Below are 13,605 nucleotides of genomic sequence, written 5' to 3'. Positions count from 1 at the left end.
CTCGGGAGCAGGTTCATTTTGACCACATTGACCCTACCAATCCAGGAGAGGAAAAGAGGCGTCCACCTGCGCAGGTCGTCGGCTAACGCAGAGAGCAACGGTGCAAAATTAGCCCGGTAAAGGTGCGCAAGGTCGGCAGTCAACCAAATCCCCAAATATCTCATACGGTCCGAACACCACCGAAAGGGGAAGCTAGACACAAGCGACGGGACTAAAACAGGGGAAACAGAGATGTTGAGAATCTCAGACTTGGTGTAGTTAATCTTGAGATTCGATAGGGACCCATAAAGGTGAAACTCACGCAATATATTCGGCAAGGAAACGCTGGGGTTGGACACAACAAAAAGGAGGTCATCTGCATACGCCACCACCTTGTGGTGAGCGTCCCCTGCGCAAAAACCCTGTATGTCGGCGTTAGCTCTTATTGCCTCCAAAAACGGTTCGAGGGACAGCAGGAAAAGCATTGGTGACAAGGGGCAACCCTGTCTGGTGCCGTTCCTAATCACCACCGGGGGCGACAAGGCGCCATTAATGCGAATACGGGCGGTAGGAGTGGTGTATAGAGCCCCAATCCAGGCCAACATAGCTGGGCCCAGGCCCTGATGTTCCAAAGTCGCCCGCAGGAATGTCCAGTCCACCCTGTCAAACGCTTTTTCAGCGTCGGTAGACAGGAGCAGGACCCCGCGTCCCTCCTTCTTCACCCTATGTATGACGTTAAGCACCCTGACCGTATTATCGCGCGCTTCCCGGCGGGGAACAAAACCCGCCTGGTCAGGGTGAACCAGTAGGGGGAGAAACCGGGCCAACCTCAGGGCCATCATCTTGGCGAACAATTTTAGGTCAGCGTTAAGCAACGATATGGGCCTGTAACTCTGGCACAGGCTAGGGTCCTTCCCCTCCTTGGGAATAACGGCAATCGTGGCAGACAGAGCCTGGGACGGAAAACAGAGACCCTCCTGAACGGAGTTAAGAGCCCGCACCAGGTAAGGGAGTAGCCGGGCCGAAAAGGTCTTGTAGTACCCCAAGGGCAAACCATCCGGACCCGGGCATTTACCCCGTTGGCTAGATTTCATTGCCAGGGAAAGTTCCTCGACCGTAAAGGGGTCTTCCAGAGAGGAAGCCTGCTCAGGGGTAAGTCGGCGGCGAACATGACGGCTAAGGTACTCAGACACCCGCGCCAGCACCTCCGGCCGACCGTCTCGGGGGACCCCCGCCCGTATATTATAGAGTGAGGTATAGTAGGCATGGAATGCCTCGGTGATCTGTGCCGGGAATGGGGAGACCTGGCCTCCCACCGACCGAATCTTGTGGATATAGGAGCGACGGTCGAGTGGACGCAGCATTTTAGCAAGCAGGGTACCACATTTGTTGCCGTGCTCGTGGAAAAAACGTTGGCTATATAGGGAAGCCCTGCGGAAACGGGAGTGGAGCAGATCAGCGAGCTTACTCCTCAACGCCGTTAACTCGCGGTAGGACTCAGTAGAGAGAGAGCGTTTGTGCGCAGTTTCCAGAAGGGAGATCTGCCTAGTGAGCTCAACAATTTCAAGATTTCGTGCCTTCTTTCGTCGCGCCCCTTGCTGTATAAGAAAACCTCTGATCACACTCTTATGGGCCTCCCACAAGACCAGCGGGGACATCCCCTGCGTATCATTGCTCTGGAAGTAATTTTGTAATTCAGCCTCAATCTGGGACACCATAGTCTCGTCCGTCAAAAAAGAGTCATTCAGTCTCCACGACCACTCCCTGGCCCTACAAAGTGGTGACAACATGGTCATGAGCACGGGAGAGTGGTCCGACCACGTCAGCGGCAAAATAGTAGCGGACTGTAAAAGGTCAAGATGGGTGTGGGAGAGGAAGATATAGTCCAGTCTTGAGTAACGATTGTGGGGAGGCGAGAAGAAGGTGTAGTCACGAGTCGTGGGGAACAGAGTACGCCAGCAGTCAACCAGAAGGAGTCGTGTCAAGGTGCCGCGGAGCGAGCGCAGGCGACTATCAGGAAGGCAGCTGGAACCGGACGATGTGTCCGACTGTGGGAAAAGGGGGGCGTTCAAGTCCCCTCCAGCAACCAGGACACCCTCCCGAAAGGCCGACAGAGAGGCTGCGATGGATCGCAGAGCAACGTCCTGCCCCTTATTGGGGAGGTAAATACTCGCAAAGGTATAAACGACCTCCGCGATCGTGCCCTTAACAAATGTGTAGCGGCCCGAAGGATCCAAGAGGGTGTCCTTAACAACAAAGGGGACCGTACGAGCTATCAGAATGGCCGTACCCTTGGATTTGGCCTCTACATTATTGCTGAAGAACCCTGTAGGGAAATACGCGTCCCTAAGGCTGGGGGCCTGCCCCGCTTTAAAATGGGTTTCTTGCAACAGCACGACAGAGGCCATGTGGGACCGAAACTCCCGAAGGGCCCTTGAGCGCTTCTCAGGGATGTTAAGGCCCTTAGCGTTAGCCGAGTAGAACGTTAGGGGCGAGGGCCGGAAGGCCATCGTGTGAGTTTTAGTGGAGGAAGGGCAACGGGGAGGAAGGGAGCGGGGTGGCAAGGTAGGAAAGGAACCTGAGGGTGGGTAAGACGGAGGGAGAGTGGGGGAGAGTGGGAAACGTGTCAAGTACCGGTAAGTATACCGCGCCCCAAGTAGAGGGAGCGGAGACCCCAGTAGGAGGGGTATGACACCAGGTCCCTGAGGGGCAGGAGAGCCGGCAGGCGAGGAAGAGGGAACAACTACCGCAACCACGCGGCAACAAGTAACTTAGTGTAACAATGGAACAAAGCCCCGCCACCCGCCCAGGCAAAACAAGGCAGAATGACAACACCAAAATAAAGTCGCATGTAGATAGGCGTAAACAAACCACACCATGGCATATAACACTGAAAGAAAACAATGTAGCAACAGAGTAAATTAACCCCCGGGAATGGTGCAGAGAGCACCCAGACGCTTCGTGAGGAAAAAAAAAAAAAAAAAAAAAAATATAAAACCCCAAGCTCCTCCGCAGCGGGAGAGGCACATCGTGCGCCACCTAGAGGGCAAATAGGCCAATAGTATAAAGGCATCTCCAATTATGTTTCAAACGTTATTAAAGGAAGAGACGTCTGCGAGACCGACATGTTGTGTAATCACTGCTAGGCTGTCATTGAATTTGTAAATAAAATATACATGTCCTGACAGTATAAAGACATCTCTAAATTATGCTTCAAACGGCAATAAGGGGAGAGACGTCTGCGAGGCTGACATGGTATACAAACACAGTTAGGCTGACATTGAAGTGTAAGTAAAATATATATGTCCTGTGCCCCACAATGAACATCAACACGACCAGATGGTGAACATGCAGGTGCAGACTAGACACATAATATGACCTAGGTCGGCGGAGAAGCGAGTGGGAAAAAAAAAAAAAAAAAAAAAAAAACCCAAACTCCCCAACAGCGGGATAGGCACATCGTGCGCCACCTAGCGGACAAATAGGCCAATAGCATAAAGGCACCTCCAAATTATGCGTCAAACGTTATTAAAGGAAGAGACGTCTGCGAGGCTGACATGTTACACAATCGCTGCTAGGCTTACATGGAATGTTAAGTAAAATATATATTTCCTGTGCCCCACAGTGAACATCAACACGACCAAGTGGTGAACATGTAGGTGTAAACTAGACATACAATATGACCTAGGTCGGCGGAGAAGCGAGTGGGAAAAAAGAAAAAAAAAAAAAAAAAAAAAAAAAAAAAAAAAAAAAAAAAAAAAACCCCGGTGGAACGAACAAACGCAATATGTTATGTGACTTAGGGCCACCAGGTCACATTAAAAAAGGAAAAAAACAAAAACAAAAACAGGTGTCTCACGTGAGCCAGGAGTGCACTGGCGCAGGAATGTTCAAGGTCCACGAAAAGACAACGCCGTGAAAACGTCAGTTCACGAAGGGAGCCGTGCGCCGGGGAAATCAAATCCGGGCGTCCTCCCGCGCAGCACCACGTGGAGAGCGAGGGCGGCCATCTCTGTTCCGCGGAGGCCTAGGTCTGTATGGTCGCGGTACCGGGATCCAGTCGAGCCAATCGTCGCAGGCCACCTCCGGTAGTTGCAGGGACCGCAGGAAGGGCCCCACGTCTGCGGGCATACGAACCGTGGCCGTGGTGTCATCTCTGCGCGCTATCAGGGCAAACGGGTGGCCCCACCTGTAAGCGATTTTGTGCTCCTGTAGAACAGCAGTGACGGGTCGTAGAGCCCTTCTGGCCTGTAGGGTGTAGCGAGAGAGGTCCTGGAAGAGGGACACTTGGTGACCCTCAAAGTCCCAGAGCCTGCGGGCACGTGCCTTCTGCATGATGGCGTCCTTCAGGGAGAAGCTGTGCAGGCAGCAAATGACGTCCCGGGGGGGATCACCCGGGCCTCCTCCGGGGCGAAGCGCCCTATGCGCCCGGTCGAATTTCATGGGTTGGCCACCCGAAGCAGCAGGTTTCCCCAGGATCATGGAGAAAAGTCGATCCAACACCGTACGGAGGTCCTCAGGGCGTTCCCCCTCCGGCAGGCCCCGCACCCGTATGTTGGACCGGCGGCCGCGGTTATCAACATCCTCTAGATGATAAAACAAGTCAGCTACCTTGGCGGAGAGGGACCGGTCAAGAGCAGCAACACGGTGTTCAACGTCCCGCAGCCTGGTCTCCGTGGTGGCGAGCCTCGCGTCCATGCGCCCCATGTCGGCACGCAAGGCCGTGACTTCCGTCCTGACCGTCTGCTTCACTTCGGCCACCAACAAACTAAAGTCATCCTTGGTGGGGAGCGAGGAGAAGATGCGTCTCCAGTCCCTAGAGGTAGGTTCCGGGGAGCCCCCCGAGTGCTGCTGTGCCGAAGCGTCTTCCTCCGAGGCCTGGGAGTCAGCATGGGTCGGCGCCATATTGGAGTCGGCGCGCTCAGGTTGCAGCAGCGCCGGCGTGTGGAAGTACTCCCGCAGGGAGGACGATGGAGGTCGGGAACTGGTCCCCGGCGTGGCAGGGTCGGTAGGCACCCTTTTATTCCTGCCCATGGTGCAGTATGCGGGTGTGCGAGCGGTCAATTAGAGGCAGGTGGCACGGAGCTCCACAATTAAGCGGCCATCTTCGTCGCCAGGCCAGCCACGCCCCCGTTAACCCCGTATTAACCCCTTTACGAAGAAAACGAAGAAAAAAGAACATGAAGAATGTCCACAAATATTCGCCCGAAGAGAAGACAGGAATATTTTTGTTTTTGCCGAAGACGAGCACGAAGACGAACATGCGGGAGTTGACCTGGCCACTAGACCATGTTTATCCAGGGTCAGAGGGTTTTAAATGCCTCCACGCATCTTTCAATTTAAAATCAATGATAACATTTCTAAGCTGGCGAGAAGTTTTATCTACCTTCTGGTTCTCACCCCCTCCACTTCTCTTCTCGCCCGGTACTATACAATTAAAATCTCGAAGTATTAGAGGGGAAGAACCTGTGGCAAAGAAGGAGATACGCTCTAAAATTTATATTCTTTCATTCTTAACTGGTTAAGCATATACATTCATAAGACGCACATTAAAACCTTTAAAAACAACATCAATTAAAATTGCTCTCCTGGGAGCAATTTCAATAATAGAATTTACCACATGTTTGTTTTTAAAAAGGAAATAGGATCCCAACCCCAGCGGGGTTATCATTTGACCCGGACCAGTAAGAGGGCTCCGCGGTCCAGTCCATAAAGCAGTCCATGATCTATTGCACACCCCTGTAAGAAAATTATGTCCGCATTTAGAGTCAGTAAATATGCGAACAAAGCAGCCCTTCTGACAGAGCTCCTCAGACTTCTCACATTAAGCGAGGCAACAGTCATATCCAGCGAGAGGTCTAGTGTATTTTATCAACGTCCCTCTCACCTTCAGACTTCAAAACGTCTGATACGCTGCAGTAATCCATGATGAAAAAAGGATCAGACAGAGATAGACCCATCCCAGCAACACCTGCATAGCTCTGTATGTTCCGAGCCACCTTCCAGACAGATGACTCCGGAAGGTCTCCTTGCTCTGACTTCCGCTTTGATGATTCGACTGCGTCATCTCCAGGGCTCCCGGAAAACTCTACTTTGGATTCCTCCTCCGCGTTGTCTCCCAGGACCTCCACTTCAGCCCCCAGAAGGGGTGCCAAACAGCATTCACTGTCAAACCTCTCCCTCTTAGGCATAGGACCAGCTGGATACTCCACATCCGCTTCCATCAGAGCAATCGTATGCGCAGGGTTAATTGATATTAGGGATTGGACAGTCTTTTCTACAACAGCTGTAGTTAACTCTTGTTCCGGACTTGATGGTGAGATCTCACTGCTGGACTTTTCACCTCTGCCGTCTGGACTGCTCTCAAGGTCTCCCACAGGAATGCGACTTTCATGGCTGGTAGAAGGACCTGCACAGGGATTTAAAAACACATTGGGATCCACAGGACCCACCACTGGGGAGGGATCCATTGGACCCGAAACAGCCTGTTCCTTCATCTGATTACTTGAAATTACTGATGCCACTGCAACCAGCACAGCAGGATCATCCAGTGGTGGCATCACCATTACAGGCTCCTTCGGGTCAGCTGTAGAGGAGGGCTTACTTGGACCTGCATCTAGTTTGCCAGGCCGGCCAGCAGCCATATCTGCCCAGGACTGCCGGGGCTTGCTGGGACAGTCCTTATATACATGGTCTTGCTTGCCACGTCCGTTGCATAACTTGGATTTATCACAGCTAGCGGTGAGGTGGTCCCATTCTCCACAGCTCCTGCATAGGGGCCTAGGGTCAGCTGTGCATGTCGCCTGAGTGTGCCCATAGCCCCCGCACCTCCTGCACAGGAATGGCATCCCAGGGTAGAAACAGTATCCCCTGTTGCTACTGATGGAGAAACTCTGGGGGGCATGCACTATTCCACCGACCCCTTCCTTGTGTTCTTTTATCTGCACAAGGAACCTCCTCTTACTGTTCCAAATCCCCATTTCATTCCGTACCTTCTGTGGGTTAGACACTTTGCTACAATAGCGATATAGCCAGGCTGTGATAGGTTCGTCAGTCACATATGAGTTATACATGTGAACAGTACGAGGGATTTCCTCACCACCATACAGCAACGTGAAGCGGAGTCCATCCAATCGTGGGTCATCTTTCTTTCCTCTGAGGCTCTTATGACACACACTGATGTTCAATAATGTTACTACATATGTACCTTTAACTTGGTCTTCCAGGCAAAAGATGTCACTAAGATCCAGTCCAAGTGTTTTAATTAGCACCTCCTCTACAACATACTTTGTTCCTTTTTCTTCTCTCTCAGGAACTTCAGTCGAATTCCTTAGTCTCCTGTCCTTAGCAGACACAAAATTGATGGTTGCAGGCATTTTCCTTTCACCAGAGCAATAAATTACTCATGCTTAATGTAGGCAGCCTGCTGCCTTAAATGATTTTTTTAAAACAATCAGGACCCAAACACGCCGCACAGCAAAGGCTCTCCAACTGCACGCAGACTGACAGAGACCCAAGCCAGATTGCACAGCAGGACTATAAAGCCATCACATCAGTGTGTCCAGATATAGACCTGGTAATCAGGTAAATCCAGGTTGAAGTCAGACCAGACAATTCCCATGTAGAGTGACCCCTGAAGGTCAAAATAGGTGAAACAGAACAAAAGTAGGGTTTGACATAAAAGATCCTGCAGTCAGGATAGAATCCTGACACGCTCACTGAATTCAACCAACAACTAATGTTGGTGTTTCTTCTGTGGTATATTTGTTTATGCATATGCTTACACAGTATTTATGTGGAGGCGACATGACGCACATAGTGTTATGTCATTGGCTGGAGGCGGTGCTTGGCAGTGCGGCAGGTTTAAAAACTGAGCACTGACTTCCATTCAGCGCTCGGTTACTGTACTGGCTGAGCTGCTACTCTTGTAGTAGATATTCTACACTACTTGTTGCTGATCTGTGCTTGTTCCCAACTACTCTGATTTCTCCATTCCTGACCCGGCTTGCCTGATCATTCTATTATACTATGTTGCTGATATTTGCCTGTTCCTGACGATGCTGATCTCTCCATTCCTGACCCGGCTTGTTTGACCATTCTACTCTTGGGACTGAGTTTGTTACCTGTGTCTATCGTTGCAAACACTGCATACTGGGTTCCTCACTTGAATTCCACGTTACATCAATATATATATTTCTCCCTCGTAGATGCCTTTCAAAAGCTCTCTGAAAACCCACTTTTTTCGAGAGGCATACAAAATTTTTCTTCCTAACGCTCTCAGCCAGCATCCTAACCAAGCCATCTGAATGACCAATAACCTTTACAGATCATCCTGAGTTGACCAACTCATCCCCATCCAAGAAGTCCAAGCCCACAAGTCCATACCTACTGCATTCAGAGTAACCCTATCCCTGCTAAATAAGTCAGACTTGTTTTCAATTTCTCCATGCTTAACCACTTCAATTTCTGCATGCTTAACCCACACTGTATGCTACAAATCTTGATACTGCCCTATTTACCCTTCCTCTGGCTCTATTCACTACCACCATAGACCAGGCACCATGCCAAAACAGACAAGGTGTGATCTCAGACGAAATTAATATAAGAAAATAATGACTGTAACCTCAAAACAAAATTACATTTTTAATCTTTTCTTACCAGCCGAGTACATAAGTCATTGTCCCCAGTGCGTATTAAGAAAATCTGTGGTTTTCTGTTGGAAAGGCTGCAATGAAGAGGGGGCTACGATTCACGTCTGGTGGTCAGGTCGGTTTATTGCTACACTGTGGAAAGAGATTTTCGGGTTTCTACACTCAATACTCCATATTAAGTTGCCTTTCACCCCAGGTGAATCTTACATCCAGCTCTTTTACATATGTCCCTGGACGGCATCACATCCCATGTCAGGAAATTGGTCATTTCAATTTTTTTGGCTACTAAGCTTTTGTTAGCTCGAATGTGGAAATCCTCTGACATTCCTTCTATTGCCCATGTGTTACATCAAGTAGACCAACACAGGATTTTAGAGAGGATGACCTACGTTAATGAACATAAACTCCACATATATGATAAAGTGTAGTCTCCGTGGATGAATAGCGTGGCATTGGTATTACAATAAAAATTAAATTTCTAACAGTATTTCCAGAGATTTTGCCAAAAAAATAAAAAAATCTGTGGTTCCTTCTGTCACACCAGCTGCATATATGCTTCTAAAAAAATACCTTCCTGACGAAGATCTCAACTTCCTACTTGAGCTTCGGTGGCATCCAAATCTAATTGACACCCTTGTGGTGGAACCCCCCCCAAAAAAATTTAAGAATGCCCCAGGATCCAAACCAGACTTCCTGTAAAACCTAATACAAGAGAATGTACTAGGTTTGCGGGATCACTCGTAACCTTGTCCAATTACATAACCTTTGAAAACGCCTTGACTCCCATCTACCATTTAGCTGCTTGAGTGATCTGAATCCCCAAATCATAAGGATTCTCACCCAGCTTTCTAAAAAAACTGCTGTGAACTGAACCAGTGAGAGTGAACTGCCATTATTGTGCACTAATACCAGATTCTTTAAATGCAGCATAAAACCAGACACTTCCTCAAACAACAGAGCATAACTGAGTATTGCCCATGGCAAAAAGTTCCACTTCAAATACCCTGTCCCTTTGTCTTAGCATTTCTTCCCAACAGCTTAACAGATTGACAATACAAAACAATATCCTCCAACTGACATTATTTGAACAAACATTAGACAAACATGTGACTGGTTACTGCTTACAAATCTGTCCCAACAACCCAAAAGTGACTGGGCTTCTTGAATCGACTCTCATGTGACCTTCTAATGCTTGTGATACCAAAAATGCTTAGTTAAACCTTGCACATATTTTAGTATAAAATAGAAAGCCAAATCAGCCATACACTTTTCAATGTAGACAACTGATCTCACTTTCTCAAAATCTATACCTTATTTCCACAACGTAAATGCTTATTGTCCAATAACACTGGATTCCCTACCTCCCCCAATAGGGTTTCCCATTCCCATCACACCTTTGTCTATGCCACTGATGAAGGAACAGGCTGTTTCGGGTCCAATGGATCCCTCCCCAGTGGTGGGTCCTGTGGATCCCAATGTGTTTTTAAATCCCTGTGCAGGTCCTTCTACCAGCCATGAAAGTCGCATTCCTGTGGGAGACCTTGAGAGCAGTCCTGACGGCAGAGGTGAAAAGTCCAGCAGTGAGATCTCACCATCAAGTCCGGAACAAGAGTTAGCTACAGCTGTTGTAGAGAAGACTGTCCAATCCCTAATATCAATTTGTCTATGCCACATTCAGTCCTACTCTTAGATATCTATACGGAGACTCTACGGTTGTGTAATTCCTCTTTACCAATGCATACACTCATAAATGATTTAATTGCAAATGGATTTAAATGTTAATGCTTATGAATAAGCACCCAGTGCGAAACACGTTAAGCATGTCTGCTACTGTCTTTTTTATGATGCACATTTAATAGAGAAGACCATTATCATCACAGCAATGTTTATGAAATTTATTTGATAGGAGTAATCTTAAATGCTGCTTACCTGTGTTGCCTGAATGCATGGGGTTAGTGGCACCTGGCTGCGGAAAGGGTTAGCAAGAGAAAGAATGTGTGAGTGTATGTAAGTGTACTGGGTGTTAAAGTGACTTTGTATGCGTGTTAGTATGTATGCGTGTTAGTTATAGGTGGCCTTGAAGATATACCGTACCCAGGTTCCACTTACCCTAGGCTTACCCCTGATCCCATAAAATGTGATTATGAGATGATCTTTAGGCAGTGTGATTAGTGGGACAGTGGGATGGATATGGGGCAGACTGATGGGAGGGGCATAGAGGCCCAGACATTAAGCATGTATTGGGCCCCAAGATTTCTGATGAAGGCCTTCCTTTAGCTACTAATGTTTCTAGCTATACAACCCAGTACCCTGCTTTCTTTTTTCCAATGGTTTATTAGACAGCCTTTAAGTTCTCAGAAATAATTACTCTCAAATCCCTCTCTTCTGATGTTACTGATAGAACAAGCCCACAGTGCTATATTCGATCAGCAAGTAATGCTTATATTGTTCTTTTTCAGCACAAATAGGTCTATCAAGTCAACAGGTACAGTCAAGTGATCTCCCTGTCTGTTTTCAGTGAAATGTTTTCTTTTATATTTATGGTGTCTGAGGTAAAAGCAGTTTGGACACTTTTTTCATCTATTTAATTTTGATTTTGTAATTGAAATTCACTGTGCCACATGTTGCTTTGAATATATCATTTCCCACATTGCTCTGAATACATAAAGTATATAAAAATTAAACATGGATTATTATTTTCATGAAAATACTTACTTGCACAATCCCTGCAAAACATCCAGCAACGGTAATATGGAGATTCTCAGGTGGATTTTTCCAATCTTTATAATTTGTGCCACTTATATAGAGCAATGCGTTGCTATATGATCCAAACATTAAAGAATTGCTAACTGCCACAGTGACCACAGGGAAACTCATACCTTTAAAAAAGCCAAAAATCTGTAATACAGAATAGTACAATAAAAGACAATATACAAAACATGCAATTCAAGCAAGTTTACAAGTGTAACTTGCATGTTATATTTTATTTCATGTGACACTAGATACATTATCAATAAATTTTATCTTTTCTGTGTAGAGTAGAAAATTCACATGACAAAGGCCAGTTTTATTCGGTGACACATCTAGATAACACATAATCAAAAAATAAAAATAAAACTATCCATAAGTGTACTGTTCTACAACACAATCTAAATGATGTTCATTGTTCATAGGTGCCTCTATAGTGAGAAAATAATATCAATGCATTGCCTTGCAACTTTCTCAATAAGTAGCTTGTAGGCATGCAAATTGGCCAAAAACCATTCAGACAAATGTTTTGGATTGTTTTTGGCCCATTTGTTTTCTGGCGACAAATAACTTTTCCTGCCTATTCTGTTTGGCTAAAAATTTGGGAACATTTTTAATAAAATTCGGTGACCGGTGCTCACATTTACTCTCACTCACACGCTCTCTTAATGTTTCCCTACCTTCTCTGCTGACCACTTCTGTCTTCAATCTGCTATTGGGTGACAGGACGGCACAAAAGTGCAGTCATTTTGCCCTAATTTAAACTTTCTGTGACATACTCTTCCTCGAATGGAGGATCGGGGAGGGGACGTCACCGGCAATGCTGTCATATTGCCCTGGGTTGGTGGTGGCAGGCAGAAGAGGAAGTGGTCAACAGAGAAGGTAGGTAAACATTTAGAGAGTGAGCGAACGTGTGAGTGAATGAATGTGGGCCCATGTATTTTGGAGCTTTTTGCTTAATTTTCATCCATTTCTTGGGGGGGGGGGTCTGGCCTTGTTTTCATGGTTTAGTCTGAATTGCTGAATTTGCTAAAATGTGGTAAATTTCCAATTTTATGGCAAGACAAGATGCTTCAAATTTGCATAACTTCTTTACTCCAAACCTCCAGCAGCAAAGAAACAGTTAACATGTAATAAGAAAACAACCAATCAGGAAACAGGAAAAAGTCCATAACCAGCACTCCAAACATTCCCACTTCCTTCTTCTTTGCTGCTGGCCTCCAGGTGAGCACCCTCCATTCTAGCGTGCTACTCTGTGCGGCTAGTTGGATTTATATTTGGTTATTATTCGCCTTTTTTACTGATTAAATTGTCTATTTTTTCTGTGTTATTATTTGCACTGGGGACTATTGTTTGAGTTATTAGGGGTTAATTCCCTTCCGTTTTTTCCCTTGTGCATAGCTTTCCCCTTTTTTTTCTTTAAATACGGGTTTCTCTTCCCCTTTTTCTGTTTCATTTAGATACCTTTTGTCTTCTAGCCACTCGTTTGTCCTACCTGTACTCCTCCCGTTACAGCTCTACTGCGCGTTTCTGTAGTGGGCAGTCTCTCTGGGATTCATGCCCTTTTTTTCTCCTCAGTGCTTCGCGTGGACCACGTGCTTTTTTGCAGCGCGCAATCCGTTACTTCTCCTTCTCCGGGGGAGCGTTGCTCCGCCTTCGGTTGTATTGCCGGAGTGGGGGGTTTCTTTTTAAAACAATTAACCCCGCTCTCCATCCCCATTTACACCTACCTAATCGGTGTGTCTTCTCCCGTGTTGCAGCCTCTTTGTCGGCTGTTACTGTATGGTCAGTACTGCTGTGCCCTGTCCATTACCCAGGCTAGTGTGTAATAAATTAAAGAGACACACACGCACAAACTAAATAAATAACAAAAAAAATAATAATAATAATAAATAAATATGAATAAATATCATTACGTTACATACAATAAAAAAAAAAAAAAAAAAACACATCCCCCGCATTCTGGAGCTGTTTTCTGGATTATGTCACAGCTGACCTTTTACTTGTGGCTTTTAACCCGAGTCTGAGCTCCCTCTGCCCACAGCTCTCCAAGCATGGCTTAAGGCCGCCCTGCTTGAATCTCTGCCATCTCTGGATAGAGCCGCCGTAGCCTAGACGTTGCCGCCTACTGGCGAATCCCATCATGTGGATGTGTCCGAATCTGACGAGTCTAATCTCACCGCCATCAAGGTGGACCGTCCACGCAAAAGACTGTGGACTGAAGGGG

At 46.9% G+C, this 13,605-nt stretch overlaps 1 protein-coding gene across 1 annotated transcript in view; it reads right to left on the bottom strand.

Moving 5' to 3' along the window:
- The window catches only part of SLC25A45 (solute carrier family 25 member 45), a 53,373-nt gene that overhangs the window by 12,382 nt on the left and 27,386 nt on the right, over window positions 1-13,605 (bottom strand). Inside the window, exon 4 of the mRNA XM_053449040.1 lies at window positions 11,346-11,528. Coding sequence (XP_053305015.1) covers window positions 11,346-11,528 — 183 coding nt within the window. The remainder of the gene's footprint in view (window positions 1-11,345; window positions 11,529-13,605) is intronic.

This window comes from Spea bombifrons, chromosome 10, assembly GCF_027358695.1.
Source record: "Spea bombifrons isolate aSpeBom1 chromosome 10, aSpeBom1.2.pri, whole genome shotgun sequence".
NCBI lineage: Eukaryota > Metazoa > Chordata > Amphibia > Anura > Pelobatidae > Spea > Spea bombifrons.
The sequence above is the reverse complement of the archived record's forward strand: the minus strand, read 5'-3'. Positions and strand labels throughout refer to the sequence as shown.